This window comes from Patagioenas fasciata, chromosome 1 (genome assembly GCF_037038585.1).
Source record: "Patagioenas fasciata isolate bPatFas1 chromosome 1, bPatFas1.hap1, whole genome shotgun sequence".
In the NCBI taxonomy this organism is placed as follows: Eukaryota; Metazoa; Chordata; class Aves; order Columbiformes; family Columbidae; genus Patagioenas; species Patagioenas fasciata.
This window is the reverse complement of record NC_092520.1, coordinates 58246831-58264259: the sequence shown is the minus strand read 5'-3', so window position 1 is coordinate 58264259 and position 17429 is coordinate 58246831. Positions and strand designations below refer to the sequence as shown.

Sequence of the window (17429 nt, the reverse complement as noted above, 5' to 3'; positions counted from 1 at the left end):
AATAGCTTTGGTTCCAGTACAGAATCTGCCAGAGTGCTTGCATTGAGCTATTCTGATCTTCTAGCAGATACCAAGGTGACTGAAATTGCTTCTGATTAGCAAAGCCTCCAATCTTGAGGCTTCCTTCAGCTGTGTAAAGAAGGCTTTATTTAGATCCTTTTTTGATCAGGTGGTCTGTAGCAGACACCTACCACACTCATAATAAATAATTATGTGTTAGTATATAATGTATGAATAATTATAAAAATATATAATATGTAAATAATCGTGCCTGCCTCTGGAATATCCCTTTAAACATCAGAATTCATTTTGTATTACATTGTCTTTCTTAGTGGCAAGAATAAAATATATTTGAATCAAAAATGCCATACTGAAAAAGGGCATGTCATGTTATTCTCATTGCGAAGTGGCATCCATGGTTGTTACTCTGTCAGCCACAGATGCCATCGTTTAAAGATTCCTTTGTTATACTGGCATTTTATTCCACAGCCCTCATTCCTAAGTATCATCCCAAACCAGATATCTTTTTCCTTTCCTCTTTACCGCTTCTCAAACTTTTCACTATGGAAACAAGTGGGAAACTTCAGAAGATTAAAAAATTATATTACATAAATTTTTGTGAACCAATTCACTCTTGCGGTATTACCAACATCTCAGAAACAGGCAATTTCCAACACACCCTGTTTCTACCAGAACAGATTAAAGAAGCACTTATGCAGAAACAAAGTAGTGCTTCCTGAACCATTTATAAATAACTGAGTTAGAAGCACTGCAAATATAGGTTAATTGCAGACATGATTTACAGTCCTTCCTTGGTTCCTCTGTCCCCACTTGTCATCTCCCCAAAAAGACAACAATAAAAGGCAAAAAAGATGGCCAGGAATGCCATAGGTGGGTCATTGACACATAAGCAGTATTCCCTAGAAGAGAAACACTGAAATATTTAGCTTCTGAACACTTTCTTATTAAAAAACAAACAAACAAACAAACAAACAAACAAACAAACAAAAACCACCACATTTGTTTTCCTAACAAAAGTCAGCTTCCAGAGGATCCTGCTTCAATTAACAAAGTCTGAATCAGAGAAGCATTTTAAGTCAGTGATCTGAACTATTGATAGACAAATCTAGGAGGAGTGTGTTGCAACTATTTCTCCATATTTTTGTCTTTCACAGACTACAAGTGGAGTCCAGAGTGCCAGTCTGGCATAGGAGATTATACCGAATTGTATTACAAATAACTGGCAAGCCAGCTCATTTGGCATAAAAGTACCAGTATAGTGAGTGCCACTCTGCTTGAAGCCACAGATGGGAACTCGGAATCAAAGCTGATGAGGTGAAAGCTGGAGACATGACACATGGCTTACATTTATGTTCTGCTCTTGTTACACCGGTTAACAACATTCTTTGCTGCCAGGCTGCCTACTATAGTGCATTAATGCAGGGGTCATGAAAAAAGAATGAAAACAGCAGGCCAAACTCAAAAATTATGTACATTAGAGTAATATACTCTTCAATTAAACAGTGCAATTTGCACAATAAGAGGTTGCAATAAAGAGCTGGTAGCAGGGATAGTAACCTAGATTTTACCTCAGGATTGTTTACACTTTTCTGCTCTAACCCCATCCTGTCATATTTAAAGTATGGTGAATTATTTAAACGGCAACTTCTACTATCACCTTTCTTTACTAAGTCAACAAGCAATAGGCTTTCAAGCCAATGTTTTCCTATAGGTATCTAATAGAAACAGGACATTTTTTTGGTTGATAGATTTTGGCAATATTATGTTAGAGGAGGACCCCAAAGTCCTTAATTAATAACTGCATTTAGAACAGAAGAACGAGAACTGTGAGGACATAAACTTATAGTAAATAAGACTTCAGTAGTAATAACACAGAACTAGTTCTTCACAACCTGGCACACACCAGCAGCAGCCCTTCTGCCCTTTTAAAGCATCATACCTATCTGTCAAGACTTACCCATTGCAGAGGTGATCAGATTGGCATTACTATATTACAGTTTGTATAGAGTTAAAAATCTTGAAGATACACCAAATGATGTTTATATGAAGCTATAGTAGTTGATGATCTAACCCCAGAAATTATTTAGAAGCTGATTATGTCATCTTTCTGATCAGTCATGTAAGACTTCACGAAGGTCAGAAGAGAATTGCATAGTTACACCTGCATATAGACATCTGTTTAGTACATAGCTTTTTATCTAGTTCCTATCCCCTCTTGTCAATACACAGGTATGGTTTATTGCCAATTTCTTTTGCCTTCTGCATACCATGGTGCATTGTATCAACAGGAATTTACAGCACTTCCATTATCACCCAAAGCTTTGATGAGTTGCGTTTCCAAGCAGCATAAAGTGTATATTACACAGCAGTATAGCCAAGAGATCCCAAAAAATATTAGAACCTTACGGGATCCACTGCACTTTGGGAATGTCATTGACCCTTATCCCTAGGCTTTGTTTTCAGACTCCAGGAGATGGTATCCTGCAGCATTACAGAATCCAGCACTGAACACAAGGGTCTGGTTTACTGTCTCGGTTCACAAGGAATCTCTAATAATGCACAGTTGCTCTAACACCAAATCAGTCAACATCTGACAATTTCAAATAGTGAAGAACCAGCAAAGTTAGTATAAACCAAGTATGTCAGTAAACCTTCAAAATGCCATATAACCTTTAAACTCACTAATTTAATATTTTGAAAACGGGATTTAGGAGAGTTTGCAAAAACAACAAAAATCTTTTTTCAGTGCAGAATAAAAAAAACCTCTTAATATTTCAGACAGACAATGCTAGAGCACGAGTGTAAGGGGGAATATCAAACATAAAGAAACACTCTCATTTTCTCCATATGACAAATAAATTAAATCAGTTGTAGAAAAGAGATTAAAATGGTAAAAGACACTACCAATAAGAAAATTTGTCATTTATCTACCTTGGATCACCACCATAGGAAGGCTGCCTTCACTCAGGGTAAACCTCTCTCTCACTGTGATATTTTTCCTATATCTATTTTTCTCCTACTGAGGTTACATGACTTATAGTTAAGGGAATGAAAATTTAATATTACAATCATATAGGGTCACTGAATCACCTAAAAAAGGGTAAAATTAGGCTAACAATTGCCTTCCTTTTTCACTCGTCATTACCTGTAAAAACAAAGTATAAGGTATAAAATAAGCGCCTTCCCAAAATTAAGTGTTTCGTCCCTCAGACTGATAGACAATTTTTGAAGAGTACCATTTTGCCATCATTTTTGCGTTAATATTATAAAATTATATAAACAGAAAAAAAGGAATTGGTTTTTTTAATGTAGGCCCCCACGATTTCAGTTCTCTGACACAAAAATAAACAAATCTCAACCCCCTTTTTTTTGAGGAATTTAGAAGATTTGTGGGCTTCTTTTGGGGGTTTCTTGGCCTTTTTTTTGTTTGTTTACTGGTTCAAAACTGAAGCTGAATCATTGGGAATTTTACAGTCTTCCATGTCAGAAAGCTTTACAAAATGCACAAGACAAGTCTTTGAAGGACGATTTTCTCAATGATTCCTCAGGCAGCATTATTTTTTTTTATCCTACTGTTTAAGGGAAGGATAATCACATTCTAAAATCATAATTAATATTTCAACAAGAAAATATCATCTAGGAAATACAGTTTTTGTTAATCTTGGGAACAGAATATCACAAATGAAATTACAAAATCATCCACCTGTATGTCAGTATTTAGACAGACACTATAGAAACAGACTATGAATTGTAACATTTCTACGGTTTTCTCCCTACACATTTTGGCCATCCATATGGCATTAAAAATCCTAGAAATACTTTGTCTTTTAATGTCTTTATCCAAGAACATAAAAGTGATCACAGAAGAGCATGTTAGTTGTAACAGCTGTTGTTGACTAACCTGGAAATGAAAGGTACAGGGGAACAGAAAATATTCTTCAAGAAAACACAATACATTGCAAATTCATAAAGTCCTAGAATGATAGAATAATGGAAAATCTTGGGTTGCAAGGGACCTTCAAAGGTCATCTAGTCCAACCCCCTGCAATGAGCAGGGACATCTTCAACTAGATCAGGCTGCTCAGAGCCCTGTCCAGCTGGGACCTGAATGTCTCCAGGGATGGGGCATCTACCACCTCTCTGGGCAACCTGGGCCAGTGTTTCACTACCCACACTGTAAAATTTTCTTCCTATTGTCTAGCCTGAATCTCCCCTCCTTTAGTTTAAAAATGTTACCCCTTGTCCTGTTGCAACAGGCCCTGCTAAACAGACCATGCCATCTTTCTTATAGGCCACTTCTAAGTACTGAAAGGCCACAATAATGTCTCCCTGGAGCCTTCTCTTCTCCAGACTGAACAACCACAGCTCATTCAGCCTGTTCTCACAGCAGAGCTGTTCCAGCCCTCTGGTCATTTCTGTGGCCTTCTCTGGTCCCCCGCCAACAGGTCCACGTCTTTCCTGTGCTGAGGTCTCCAGAGCTGGACACAGGACTCCAGGTGGAGGAGTCTCACCAGAGCAGAATAGAGGGGCAGAATCACCTTCTTCAACCTACTGGTCACACTTATTCTGATGCAGCCCAGGACAAAGGTGGCTTTCTGGGCTGAAAGCACACATTGCCAGCTCGTGTCCAGTTTTTCACCCACCAGTACTCCCAAGTCCATCTCTACAGGGCTGCTTTCAACCCTTTCATCTCCCAGCCCGTATTGATACCGGGGATTGCCCAGTATCAAGTCGTGCACTGGCATCTGTGGGATCTCCATTCTGCATCCTATTCCATACATCCTTACTATAGGATCCCATTAAATAAGGATGTCAAGTACTCAGCTTCTCCATCAGTGTAGTGAATTACTGACCTGTACAAAGACTTACTGTCCTGTACAAAGACTTACTGTCCTTGTACCACAGCTAGGAGACAAACATTATGAGGAGGTGACCAAAACACTAATGTTAAAATGCAATAGGAAACACTTCCATTTCCTTTGGAACTTTCCCTTCCTTGTATCATTATCTTCCCTACCAATTTCAGAGAAATTGGGGCTGGTGTTACAAACCCATGGTCTTTCCATCTCCCAGAACACATGAAACAGGTTGCATTTAACTGGAAATCCTTATTTTCTTTCATTTCCTTGTGTAACATTCCTGTCTGTTACAAGCTATAGTGACAAGTAGTAGGATTTTCAAATGGGACCAAAGAATTTAACCATGCAAACCCAATGACAATTTTTCACAGGAACTAAACACCTACATCCCTTTAGCAGAACAACAACTTTCTCGTATTTTTATTATACCCAAAACATCACAGAATCACAGAATGGTTGGGGTTGGAAGGGATCTCTGGAGATGATCTAGTCCAATCCACCTGCTAAAGCAGGTTCACCCAGAGCAGATCACACAGTAATGTGTCCAGGTGGGTTTTGAATGTCTCCAGAGAAGGAGACTACACAACCTCTCTGGGCAGCCTGTTCCAGTGTTCTGGTAACCCTCAAAGTAAAGAAGTTTCTCCTCATGTTTAGATGGAACCTCTCATGTTTCAGTCTGTGTCCGTTGACCCTCACCCTATCATTGGGCACCACTGAAAGGAGTCTAGTCCCATCCTCTTGACACACACCCTTGAGATCCCCTTTCAGCCTTCTCTTCTCCAAGCTGAACAGACCCAGGTCTCTCAATCTCTCCTCATCAGAAAGATGCTCCAGGACCTTTCTTTGTAGAAAGGGAAATCCATGGAGTTCAGGAGAAAACAAAACAAAACACTGCCCAGTAAATTACAGATGATTAGGCTAAATTATATTTTCTTTTTTCTCTAATTTCCTAAACAAAATTATTAACAGAACTAAAACAAGATACTACATTCCATTTTAAAATGACAGTTTTAATGTGAATATTTTTCAAGCATGTAATGCAGAATCATTTTTTCCTTCATTACAGCAGCTGCCAATCATACTAAGTCCTAGATACACATCTGTGCCACTTGCACACCTCACACACATTGGTGAACGCGTCTTGTTTGGAAGTCAAAGGAAGTTCAGTCGAATCAATTGAGCCTTTTGTTTCAATAGATACTGCTTGGTATTTTATTTGAAAATTTTTACAAACAGATCATTCAGCCAAATGGATTCACCTGGAAGGGGTATATTTCACTGCTAGTATCTCAACAGGAGAACACTGCTAGCATTAATATTCAAGTTTGGTGTTTTGTCTTGTTTTGTTTTGTTTTCCAGAAAGCCAAGAGGACAGATAGAATTACTGCTGCTAATACTGAAATCTTCAAACTCACTCTTCCCACTATAATTAATAAAACCTTCCAAAATTTAAAATATAAATACAACAATATGGAACCATATAATACAGAGCAATAGAACTTAAGACTTTATTTTTATTCAAATTTAAGCTGGTTTTATGACTACCATTCTTTTCTCTCTGCCATTTGACTCTCATAGTTCACAATGCAATTAGATCATAGAACTGACTCCAAATGCTCAACATACACAACTCCTAGTGAAGCAGATGAGACAAGAGCCATTCGGTATCCAATACAAACAAGAAAAGGGTGAGCCAGAGTTAAAAATAAATACATATTTATAAAAAAATCAAGTGTCAATGCTCCTTTCTTTTAGTTGTAATTATTGCAGTTGTGAGCAATGAAATGCAGATAATTCTCTACAGATGCCCATATTTCACCTAACTTGTAGCTAAAAATTCCTTGAAGATTTTTTAGCAAGAAAAAAGAGATGTAATTCCCTGGAAAACTGTAACCTAACTAAGGAAAAAGCAAGTAACTTTCTTTTAATATATAGTTCTTTTAAGAACTAAGCTATGAGCTGCTACACATTTAGAGGCGGGCGGGGGGGAATAAAATTATCACAGTGCTCACTTGGGTGGACAGAGTACAATTTTTGACTGTGTTACATAGTATTAGTGAAAGACAGAATTGCAAATGAAATTACATTTAGGGTCAAATGTAAAAATTCAAGAGCAGCTTTAGACCTTTCCCAGAAAATACTTAAGTGGGAAGAATTCATAACAACTTCAATTACCAGTTCTAGCAAAAGTCTGTATCATATTTTCTTTCTTCTCTCTGCAGAAAAACACATTTCAAACAGTGATAGGTGAAAATTAGCAGGTCTTTTTCCTTCTGAGAAGTTTTCCTCCTTTTCCTTGCCATGTGTATTAGCATTCTATGTATGACAGTATTTTTTATTAGCCAAAGTCTGGAAAAGGCCACAGTGTCACAAAGAAAGGCTTTCAAATTAAAAGCCAGGGGCTAACTAGCAAACTGCACCAAAGAACAACTGTCAGTCCTACACCCATTAGGGCAGGTTCTTATGCAATGTAAATCCGAAGAACTCTTATCATAGGGGGCCACAACATTTTACATAGGCTGAAAATCTCATGCTGGTTTTGTCAAAGAATGCAGATAATAGTTTCATATTTTTCATGTATCTTTAGCAAAGACTTAACTGCATCAATCTTCAAAGCAGCTTTGAAAACCTCCAAAACAAATGCTGAGATACATAAAATAAAATACAAAGCAGTAGATGACAGGAAAATTAGGTGAGATTCGTATTCATCTCCTCCGTTCTCATAACTCTCAAGCTATGCAGGTGTGATTCATGCACAGTAAGCCAAGAAAGTTCACATTTTTCAGTACTAGCAATGCTGGACCTCTGTAAAAATTCTTTTAATAGGAGTACATTTAAAGGGCATGAAAATTCTTCCAGAAATTGACTTACCTCTTCCAGAGCAAGGTAAATTAGAATTTCCTTGGCATTTCTTAGCACTTTCCTCAACTGACAATGGACAAGAATGTGGATGTTCACACTTCTTCCCAGTCCATCCTTCTTTACAGTCGCACCTTCCACAATTACACTGTCCATGACCTTCACAATGAACATAATTAAAGATCAGCTTCCATACTGATGATAGGTTTTAAAACCTCATGATTAGATGAACTTTATCAATTTTGTGGTTTCATTAAACAGTCAGACTGGCAAAAAATACAATCAACTCACTATATCTACTTTTTTCTGACAACAGCTCTGGTCTATCATTTCATTTGAATCATATTTCCTTTTATTTTTTTTTTTTTCTTAAGGTATGCTTTGCCACCCCCTACACATACCTCAAGAGAAAGGGTGGAAGAGAGCTTACAAATACACATTTCCTCACTGTCTGGAGATATGAGGCCATCATAAGGCAATATTTCTTTTACCTTTATGTTTTTCTTTTTCTAGTACATTCGCAACATATTCTCTAAGTAATACATCTTTTATCTACTTATCATCAATGTGAGCCACTAGAGATGAACAATGCTACATTACAAGTTTCAAACCAGGGCCTTCTGCTAAATAGTCATGTATAAATAATAAAATATTGGACATAACCAATTCTCATTTCCATAGGGCAGTCAGATGTGGTTTTGACTTCTCATTGGCTAATTTGACTCTTCCTGACCATGTCTAAACATATCAACATAAATGCAGCTTTCATTGTGCAAGTCAAAGTGAGGAAAAGCAACTGAACTTCATAGCAGCTTTTTGGGAAAGTTTCTTTAAAAAAAATTCCACAGCTAAAAAGTGAAGGGAGAATCCCTCCTTAGAACTTAACCTGGAAAGCCAACCAAACAATCTGTTTCCTCTTTTATATGAATGCTAACACATCCAGATCAAGAAAATGCAAGCTAATTGTCCAGCTCCCTTCATCATGAGCCTAATGCTCTTTGCATAAGGCAGTGGGATTCTGGCAACACAAAATATTCCTTGCACTGGATGAGGAAAGCTTGAGCATCAGCAAAACCATTCCTTGCCACAAAATCAAATATTTTCATGAGCTCTGATAGGGGGTTAGATCTTCTTTTACAGTTTTCACATAGTCATCATTCACTGGACACAGGACCTTAAAGCATCTCTCTGATTTCTATTTGTCCATTCGGATTCTTCTTGAAAACCATAGCAACACAGAATTTGTATCTTTCTAACTGTACTTGCATTTTAAGACTGGCTTATATTATATTTCTAAAACATATACATTTATTTGTTCACAAGGAGAAAGATGGAAACAAGCATTCTACAAGTTATCAGAGCAGTTCCCAGACTACATCTTATTAACTTCACAATAATAACTTTTCTTTACATTAGTTACTTGTTTTAATTTAAAAGCATTAGAGATCACCTCTTCTGTCTCTTGCTTTCATGCATATCTATGGACAGGTTGCGAATTGGACATGTGTTCCCTGATCCAGATGGATACTCTTGTGAGAGGATGTTGTTCTTTCATATAATTATTTTATTGTCTGGAGCCACAGCAAAGCAGATGATGGGATGTGGGAATGTAGGAATTTTGTTACAGAAGCCTGTTTTCTTTCTATGTCAAGTCATGAAAGTTATTCTCTCTTTAAAGGAAGAAAATCACTTTAATGTTGTGAACACCTCTGAAAGAAAATATTTCAGTAATATACCGGACAGCACTTTAGATTTTAAAAGAAGGCATCCAGTTGCCAATATGAGGTACTACAAATTGACAGTCACCCCAAGGCATATGAAGCTTCTGGAGGGAGCTGCTGTTGTGTGATGTTAAATCCTCATGGCAGGGCTGCCAATTTCTGTCATTTGTAGTTTATGAAATAAACATAGCATTTCATTCACTTACAGTAAAAATCTTTACATGTAAACATGATTTCCTAATATTTCAATCTGCTGCTCAGGACTCACATCTCTACCTATTAGGTAGGTAGAACAAGACAGGATAGGTTTTGTATCAGCTCCGTTTAATGTAGGTTTTAAGAAAGCTGTATTATTTTCCCTAATCTGACTAATCCATCTTGGATTCATTCTAAATCAATGTACAAATAATTGAGAGACAGACTTAACACTTGCAGACTTTGTGCACTAATTTATTTCACATAAACAAATAAAAAAATTGTCCAATGACAATTCTGCTAGTAAATCTTTGATTCCATTGCAGATTCTGTCTACCACAATAAACCAAAAATTAATATTTTGCATTTTTTCCATTTCTGAAGAAGTACTAAACAGCAGGTCTATAAGACGTTGTTCACGCTGCTTCATGCAAAAATAAAGTTTTGCACAATCTATTTGAGAAATGCACACTTGCATGGCCAGCTAAGGCTAAATTAGGCTTTTCTAAAGCATAAGGGAAAGGGAAGGGATAAGAATAAGCAGCAATACTAAAATTTTTGCTGATTAGATAGAAAAACTAAGCTATACTTCAACATGAGTTTTAGTTACATGAAGCAAGCCATGTGAGTACCTCCTTTTGTATCTCTGGTAAGGTTTGCTCATTTACAATTATGTCTGTATAATAAAGAAGACTGTAACAGTCCTTAATCTACTGTCAAATGGCAATATCTTCTCCTTAACTCTTTTGCAACTGTCCACATTTTCTTACTCTCTGCTTTCTTACAACCATTACCACTCTGAGCAGCAGAAGCAGTGATGGCAATAATGTCTGGGACAGAGAGAGTTTAAGCTCTGTTTAAGTGATGCAGCTTGAGCTGCAGATGTGAAAGGTTTTCTTTAATCTAATCAGGTTTGAAACTCTTGTGTTCACCCTTAACAACAGAACACATTTACCATGTTGTTTTTTAGCTTTATATTCCTTAGCCAATGCTGACATTTTGATCTGTCCTTGAGTCTAAAAACATACTCAGCAATGCAATAATACATTGAAAAATTGATAACAGTCCAAACTCAATCCTCCTGCTGCTCTCATGATGGCAGTTGCACATCCTTCCATCTTATTAATTAAATAAACTTATAGAACATTTGTAGGCGGCTGAAACAGCAGCAAGCAAATGAATTCACTGAAGGTTTTTAGAAATGCTTCTTTTTTTTCTTTTCTTCCTCCAGTTTTGTTAGCTAGTGATTCATCAACATTTATTAAAAAAAAAAAAAAAAAACAAAAAAACAAACAGGTGAGAAACCTTTCGCCTTTATAAAAGGCAAAGAAGAGGCTGACAATTTAATGTATTGCGTTTGTTTCAGCCTTTTGTACTGATTACAGACAACTCCTATGATCTTTCCATGAGAGATCTCTCATTCTAGCAATAGTAGGAAAATATACCACATTATTATTTTCCTTGATGTGACTGCATTCTTCCTATTATTAATTAGGCCAGATCAGTTTTTTACAGGATGCATTAGAGCTGACAACCTGTAATCTGCCGATTCCATTTGAAACCACCCTCACTAGTTTTTGCAAGTTCCCATGTGCACAAATTGCATGCTGTGTATTGCTCAAAGTCCTTCTCTCCTGCCCTGTATTAGCCTCTGTAGCGGTTACCGTGCCAAATTGTATGCAATGTCTTGCTCAGAATATCAGTGTCTGTTAGCTGATACATGGAGCATCAATTTAAATACACTGTAAACCTTGGATGGACTTGATGGACTTCAACTAATTTGAACATAATGCTCTGAAGTACAAGTAGAAAATAAAAGGAAGGTGGAAGTGTCTAATAAGTTCAGTCAGTGATATGTAGTTGGACCTCACATTCAGTTTTCCACATATTGATGCTCTACTTGTTCTCAGGCCAGTTGGTGTTCTCAGGCCAGTTGGTATTCTCAGGGTACTGTTTTCCATTATCTCACTTTTCCTCAATTTTCTTCCTCTTACTTGTCCTCTCCCTGCCATATACCATGACATAATGAATAAAATTTGATCTAAAAAAAAATCAAACTTAAATTTCCTCAAGGAAGAATATATATATTTTAAAGTTTCAACCATTCTCCAATTTCTGTTAGGTTACACTGAAGACAGGAGTATTAGAAGGGAGATAGGCACATAAAAATATTTCATATTGGGTAAAAGGACAATTAAAGAAAGACATGTTTTAAGGAAGCTTTGGAACTGGAAACATATTTTTTCTTTATAGAATTATATCTTTTAATTTGAAAAGTCCACACTGAAAAAAAAAAAAAAGCTTGGTATATTTTAACCTAGGAAAATGAGAATTGGAGCACAAAGGAAGAGCAAGATCAGACTAATTGGATGCCTTTGTTAGAAAACTATACATAAATTCTTTTTGAATATACTCCTTACCTGAACAGAAGTCATCAGAATATCTATCATACACCGCTTTGCAGTTTCTTTCATCACACTCACAAGTGTCTCCATGAATATCACCCCAGTCACCAGTTGGGTCCACATCATGGCATGTGCATTCCCCACATACACATGTGCCTAGGAAAGAGAGAAAAAAAACAGACGAAGGTGATAGATTAACTGAGCAATTTAGAGTAATAGTAGTTTGATTACAGAAATTTACACTTATGAATTTTCTGCTCTCACAGGAGTGCAATGTCAAAGCTGCAAGTGTTAATCATGAGCTTATGCTCATCTTCTGTGACTTAACACCTTCTATAATTATTTAGTAGTAATACTTTATACAAACAAGTTGGCTTCCTTATCAAGTTTCTTTTTGCTGTTGAGCCTTGTTAGGAAGCAAAAGGATAATGCAGTGCATAAAACAGCCACAGATCTTTGATGTCAACAGTAATTTGCTCTGACACTAATGACAGTAAAAATCAATGCTGTTTAAATGACTTGGGCTTGGGCAGAGTTGATAATTAATGATTGTAAAAGCATAAACATTTAAACTGGAAGGAAATCCAAATTCTAATCCAGTTGAAAATGCCTAGGAGGTCATTCTTTACCGAAGAAGAACATCAGCACAAATCTACACAAAAATGATACTTTTTCACTTCTCCCAAGTCAATTTTCAGGGCTACACCATGTTGTTTACAATAAGAAGGGAAATGTGATATATGACAATGAGAGTAATTGGGCACAACCTCACCAATATACAGATAATATGCATACTATTTACTTAGGAAAAGTCAGATCAAAGTCCTTATTCAGAAATCCAAATATGCCTCACGACCATACACTCACTAGTTTTTCTGGGATGCCAACGGGCACAATGCAGCAGCCAAACCTTACAGATGCATGCAGTTCATTTCCTGAAGAGCAGCTTCACCTTCTGCTGCTCCACCAAAGCCTCTGTCTTCTTATTCAGATTACTCTGATCAACGTAATGCATTTGAGAACAAGAAGACAGGGTGAATAAAGAGTACATATAGATGTGGGCATATCCTCTGGAAAGAGAAGGTCTACACAATTGTGCATGCATGACAGTTACATGAAGCAGGAAGAGATGCTGCCATGTTCAATTAATGCTAAAGCCCTTAAGACAGCCCTCAAGAAATTTGCACCTGATTATTGATACTTTCACAATATGGTGACATTACTGAAGGAGAAGATCCTAACAACAAACAAACAGCAACAACAAAATAAAACACGCAAATGCCTCTGGAGAGTGATTAATCCTCCCAGAAACAAATTCAAAGTGAATTTGGATCAGCTGTCCTGGATACTGCACTGCAAAACACCATCTCACCAAAGTTTACAAAAATCAAAAGCTTGCTGGTCTCAGCTGGTTGACTGGACAGTTGGTGGAAAGATAGAAACAATTTACCCACTGAAGGAGACTGCACAGCAAGGTTAGCCTCAATGTTTAATTTTTAGAAGGTTCAAGACTGATAAGATGAACTGCTCCTCTATCACAAGATGTAAACCACAGAAAACTGGGTGAATAGGACTAAGGAGAGTAGAAATACTGTGTTGGACAGCAACTTTAGGTAGACAAAAGGATATATAATTTTAATGTGGATAAACACAGAAATACAGGAAAGGTAAAAAAAATATAGAAGTATCCCATTAATGTATCTTTGTGTAGGAGTTTGTAGTTATTCAGAATATCAGATATACTATTTATACTAATTTCCCTCAATTACAATGTAAATTTAAAGAAATACATTAAAATTTCAAATTTGAACAAGAAATTGCTTTGACAAGAAATTATTTCACAAGAAATCACTTTCTCCATGCATCTAATCTGAAGCCACTTCCATATTTATTCTGTTCAGAATTACAGAAAAATTTTTACTGTTGAGGTTCCAAGACTAAACGAGCCTACATGATCTCTGTATTTGAGCGAATCTTTCAATTTCCTCATAATTAAAATAAGAGAATTTTCAAAATGCTCTCAGGATAATTAGATGTTCACACTATAGCAGGTTTGTCATAGAGATGTTTTTTAAGAGAGATATCTATGTGACTTGCACTTCTGTTCTACTGTAATTATTCTGTATTATTCCAAAAAAAAAAAAAAAACAAACAAACATTTTTTTTAACTCTTTGTTCAGTGAAGCCAAACATAGAAGCTAGTGAAAAGGAATTTTATTTTGTGGGGTTTTTTATTTTTAAATGTCAAAATTATACACAAGCATAAGGTAAAATTCAAGTTCTGAGAGTTTGTGCAAATAAAACCTCACGTAGTTAGAAATATTGTGTGAAATCTATCTTTCCAGTTCCATACACATTCCACAGCATTGTTACTGAACACTTCTTAGTGTTTTTTACAAGTTGCAGTGGAAACTAAAAGCTTTGTGTTTTCATTTTCCCTATCAAATTGTGGGTTCTTGGTCTTCTTTAAGAATGAGCTGGTGTATGGTTCTGTTGGCCTTACAGCACCAATCCAGTCAAAGTCAAAAATCTGCTAATACTTTTATTTTGTGGGATAAGTCTCTCACCAAAGATGTACTGACACATTATCCTGCTCAGTCTTACCACAAAAATGAAGGATGAGAACAACTCGGGTCAGATTAATCCAAACCCAGGAGTAGATACATGTAAGGTTATACCTAAACACATGTATCTACCCACTCACTTGGAAATAAATATCCATATTTGAAATATGTGAGAACTAGAAACTATTAGCAAACGCAACCTATTTCCTAGTGCAGAAAGTGCATATTGTAAAACAAAAGCAAGATACATAAAGATGTGTAGAAGGAACGTGTGAATGACACACCTCTGTTGCTGCAGATTTTGCCATCTGGAGATGTGCATCTTTTCTTGATCTCCCAGGGGGTGATGTCACACTGGAATTCACATTTATCTCCATGCCAACCAGCCTCACAGTAACAGTTTCCACAGTAACACTTTCCATGGCCTTAACCCAAAACAAATTTTATACAGTGAGAAAGTGGCAAGTTTTTAAAAGGCATTAACAATTTAACTGTTTTGATCTTTACTTTTAAAAACTTCTAGTGTTAGAATAGAAAAAATGTATAGGCCTACATAAAGACAAAGGATATTTGAACTATACTTGTCCTTGAGTCTGTTTTAGAACACGTTTTCCTTTAACAGCAGATTAAATTATTCAGTAAACACCAAGAAAATAACATCAATATTTTTATATTTGTCAGCTTAAATTTTGAAACTTTATAGGTAAATTTCAAAGATGGTAAATGCAATAGCTTTAAATGCTACAGTAGTATACACTTGCCCGTCATACTCAACATGTCTAATAAAGCATTGTGTGCTCTTGACACCGCAGATAATCCCAGCAGAGGACAGTTGAGTCATCTGAGGCTTGATGAAACCAGCTCCTGAACATTTTGATTCACGAAGGTACTTCTGCCATGTGCTTCAATGGCACAAAGTGTTTAAATTAAGTAGCTGCAGCTCTTACCAATCACCAATCTTAAAGCCAAAAGCTAATTCTTTACTAGAAGGATCACAAGGACGGTGAGGGAAGACCTTATGACTCTCTACAACTGCCTAAAAGGAGGTTATAGCAAGGAGGCTGTTGGTCTCTTTTCCCGGGTAACAAGTGATAGGATGAAAGGAAATGGCCTCAAGTTGTGCCAGGAGAGGTTTAGATTGGCTATTAGGAAAAATTTCTTCACCAAAAGGGTTGTCAGGCATCGCAACAGGCTGCCCAAGTAAGTGGTTGAGTCACCATCCCTGGAGGTGTTTGAAAGATATGTAAATTGAGGACATGGTTTTAGTGGTGGACTTGGCAGTGTTAGGTTAACAGTTGGACTCGATCTTAAAGGTCTCTTCCAACCTAAACAATTCTATGATTCCATGACCTCCTCCTTGTTTCCCTCTAGGTATATTAAGCTTAGTAGACCTGATTGATTATCAGAGTCTACTCAACTTGTATCCCTAACTACCAAGAGTATGAATTTAGACCTGTGGAATATTTTTTTCCTGTTTTTACAATGGCATTTGGAATTTTCATTACACTTGTTTGGTTATATGTGAAAAAAATAACAGAAGGTAAAAATACCATCTTACTAAACAATAAAAATAGTCTGAAATATTGGGGTTTTTTACCAGAAGGTTGTTACTGAACAGTGGACAAGAAATAAAAGGGACAATGGTGAAGGAGTAAAGAAATTTAGTCTACTGGCAATTTTTGCAGATTAAAACATCACTACCTCATTCTTCACTCACACTTGTATAGTTCCAAAACAAATATTAATTAAACTATACAATTTGCCACTACCTCTTGTCCATGACTGAAGACAAAATCACTTCATTAGACCAAAAAAAAGCCTTAGATGAAAAAGATCAGGATCAGAATTTAATTTGCTAGAAGCCATGATATTTATTAAAAATAAGCTGCAACTCAATTCCGAAGTTTATGTAACCTCAAATAAAAAGTGATACAGTCAACTAACTGATAAAAATCCAACTGAGGCTTGAAAAGCTTGATACATCTTTGTAACTCTGCCCTACCTAGGAAGGGAATTGCTTTAAAAATGCAGTGCCTTTGTGAAAAGATTAAAATGCGTGATATCCATATCTTAGCACAGCATTGTATGCTTTTCCAGGATAAAATCCCAGCTCACAGCTGCAGGCTTTAGAAACATGTGCATAAATAGAATATTTTGTTTTTCCACTAGTTTCATCCTCCTGAGTTGGCTTTCTCTGCAGACAAAGAAAATCTTCAAGATCTATCTATACCTTCATGGGCAATAAAGTGTGTGTAGCAACCAAGCTGGTGCCACACAAACTGTAAAAATACATCAGGCGCTGTTTAGGTTCACTGTGTCTGTGGAGACCATCCAGGGGTCATTGCTATTAATAACTTTCTTGCTTCATAATTAAACCTACTTCATAAATAAACCTAAATGATTCCTTCGGTGGGAATCCTGTGGAAGGAAAGATAGGGTAGAGGGTATCAGAGGAGACATTGAGATGGGAGAGAGAAGCCATAACCAGACAGGAGCATAGAATCTGCTTTTTCTGTGATGAAATTATGTACCTTCCACCTTCAGTTCATATGCTGTCCATTTTTTCTGCATAAGGCCTGGTTCAACATGTGGTTATGTACTGCAGAGGTCTCTTGGAAAGTAAAGCAACATCTAACACTGAAAAACTGCATGCGTAAGCTTTTCAGCTTACAACAACCTAACCAAGTCAAGCTCACCATTAGTTTATATTTACTGTAGAAGGCTGTAAAATTTACATAAGGAATCAGAGCTTTTTATACTGATTTATCACAGACCTCAGAGACTGGAAAATATTATCCTTTGTGT

At 36.6% G+C, this 17429-nt stretch overlaps 1 protein-coding gene across 1 annotated transcript in view; it reads right to left on the bottom strand.

Annotated features, from left to right (window-relative positions):
* Positions 1 to 17429, bottom strand: part of ITGBL1 (integrin subunit beta like 1) — a 141462-nt gene that overhangs the window by 60161 nt on the left and 63872 nt on the right. The window contains exons 5-7 of the mRNA XM_065850843.2: positions 14909 to 15049; positions 12076 to 12216; positions 7752 to 7898 (exon numbers count right to left, since the gene is read on the bottom strand). Coding sequence (XP_065706915.2) covers positions 7752 to 7898; positions 12076 to 12216; positions 14909 to 15049 — 429 coding nt within the window. The remainder of the gene's footprint in view (positions 1 to 7751; positions 7899 to 12075; positions 12217 to 14908; positions 15050 to 17429) is intronic.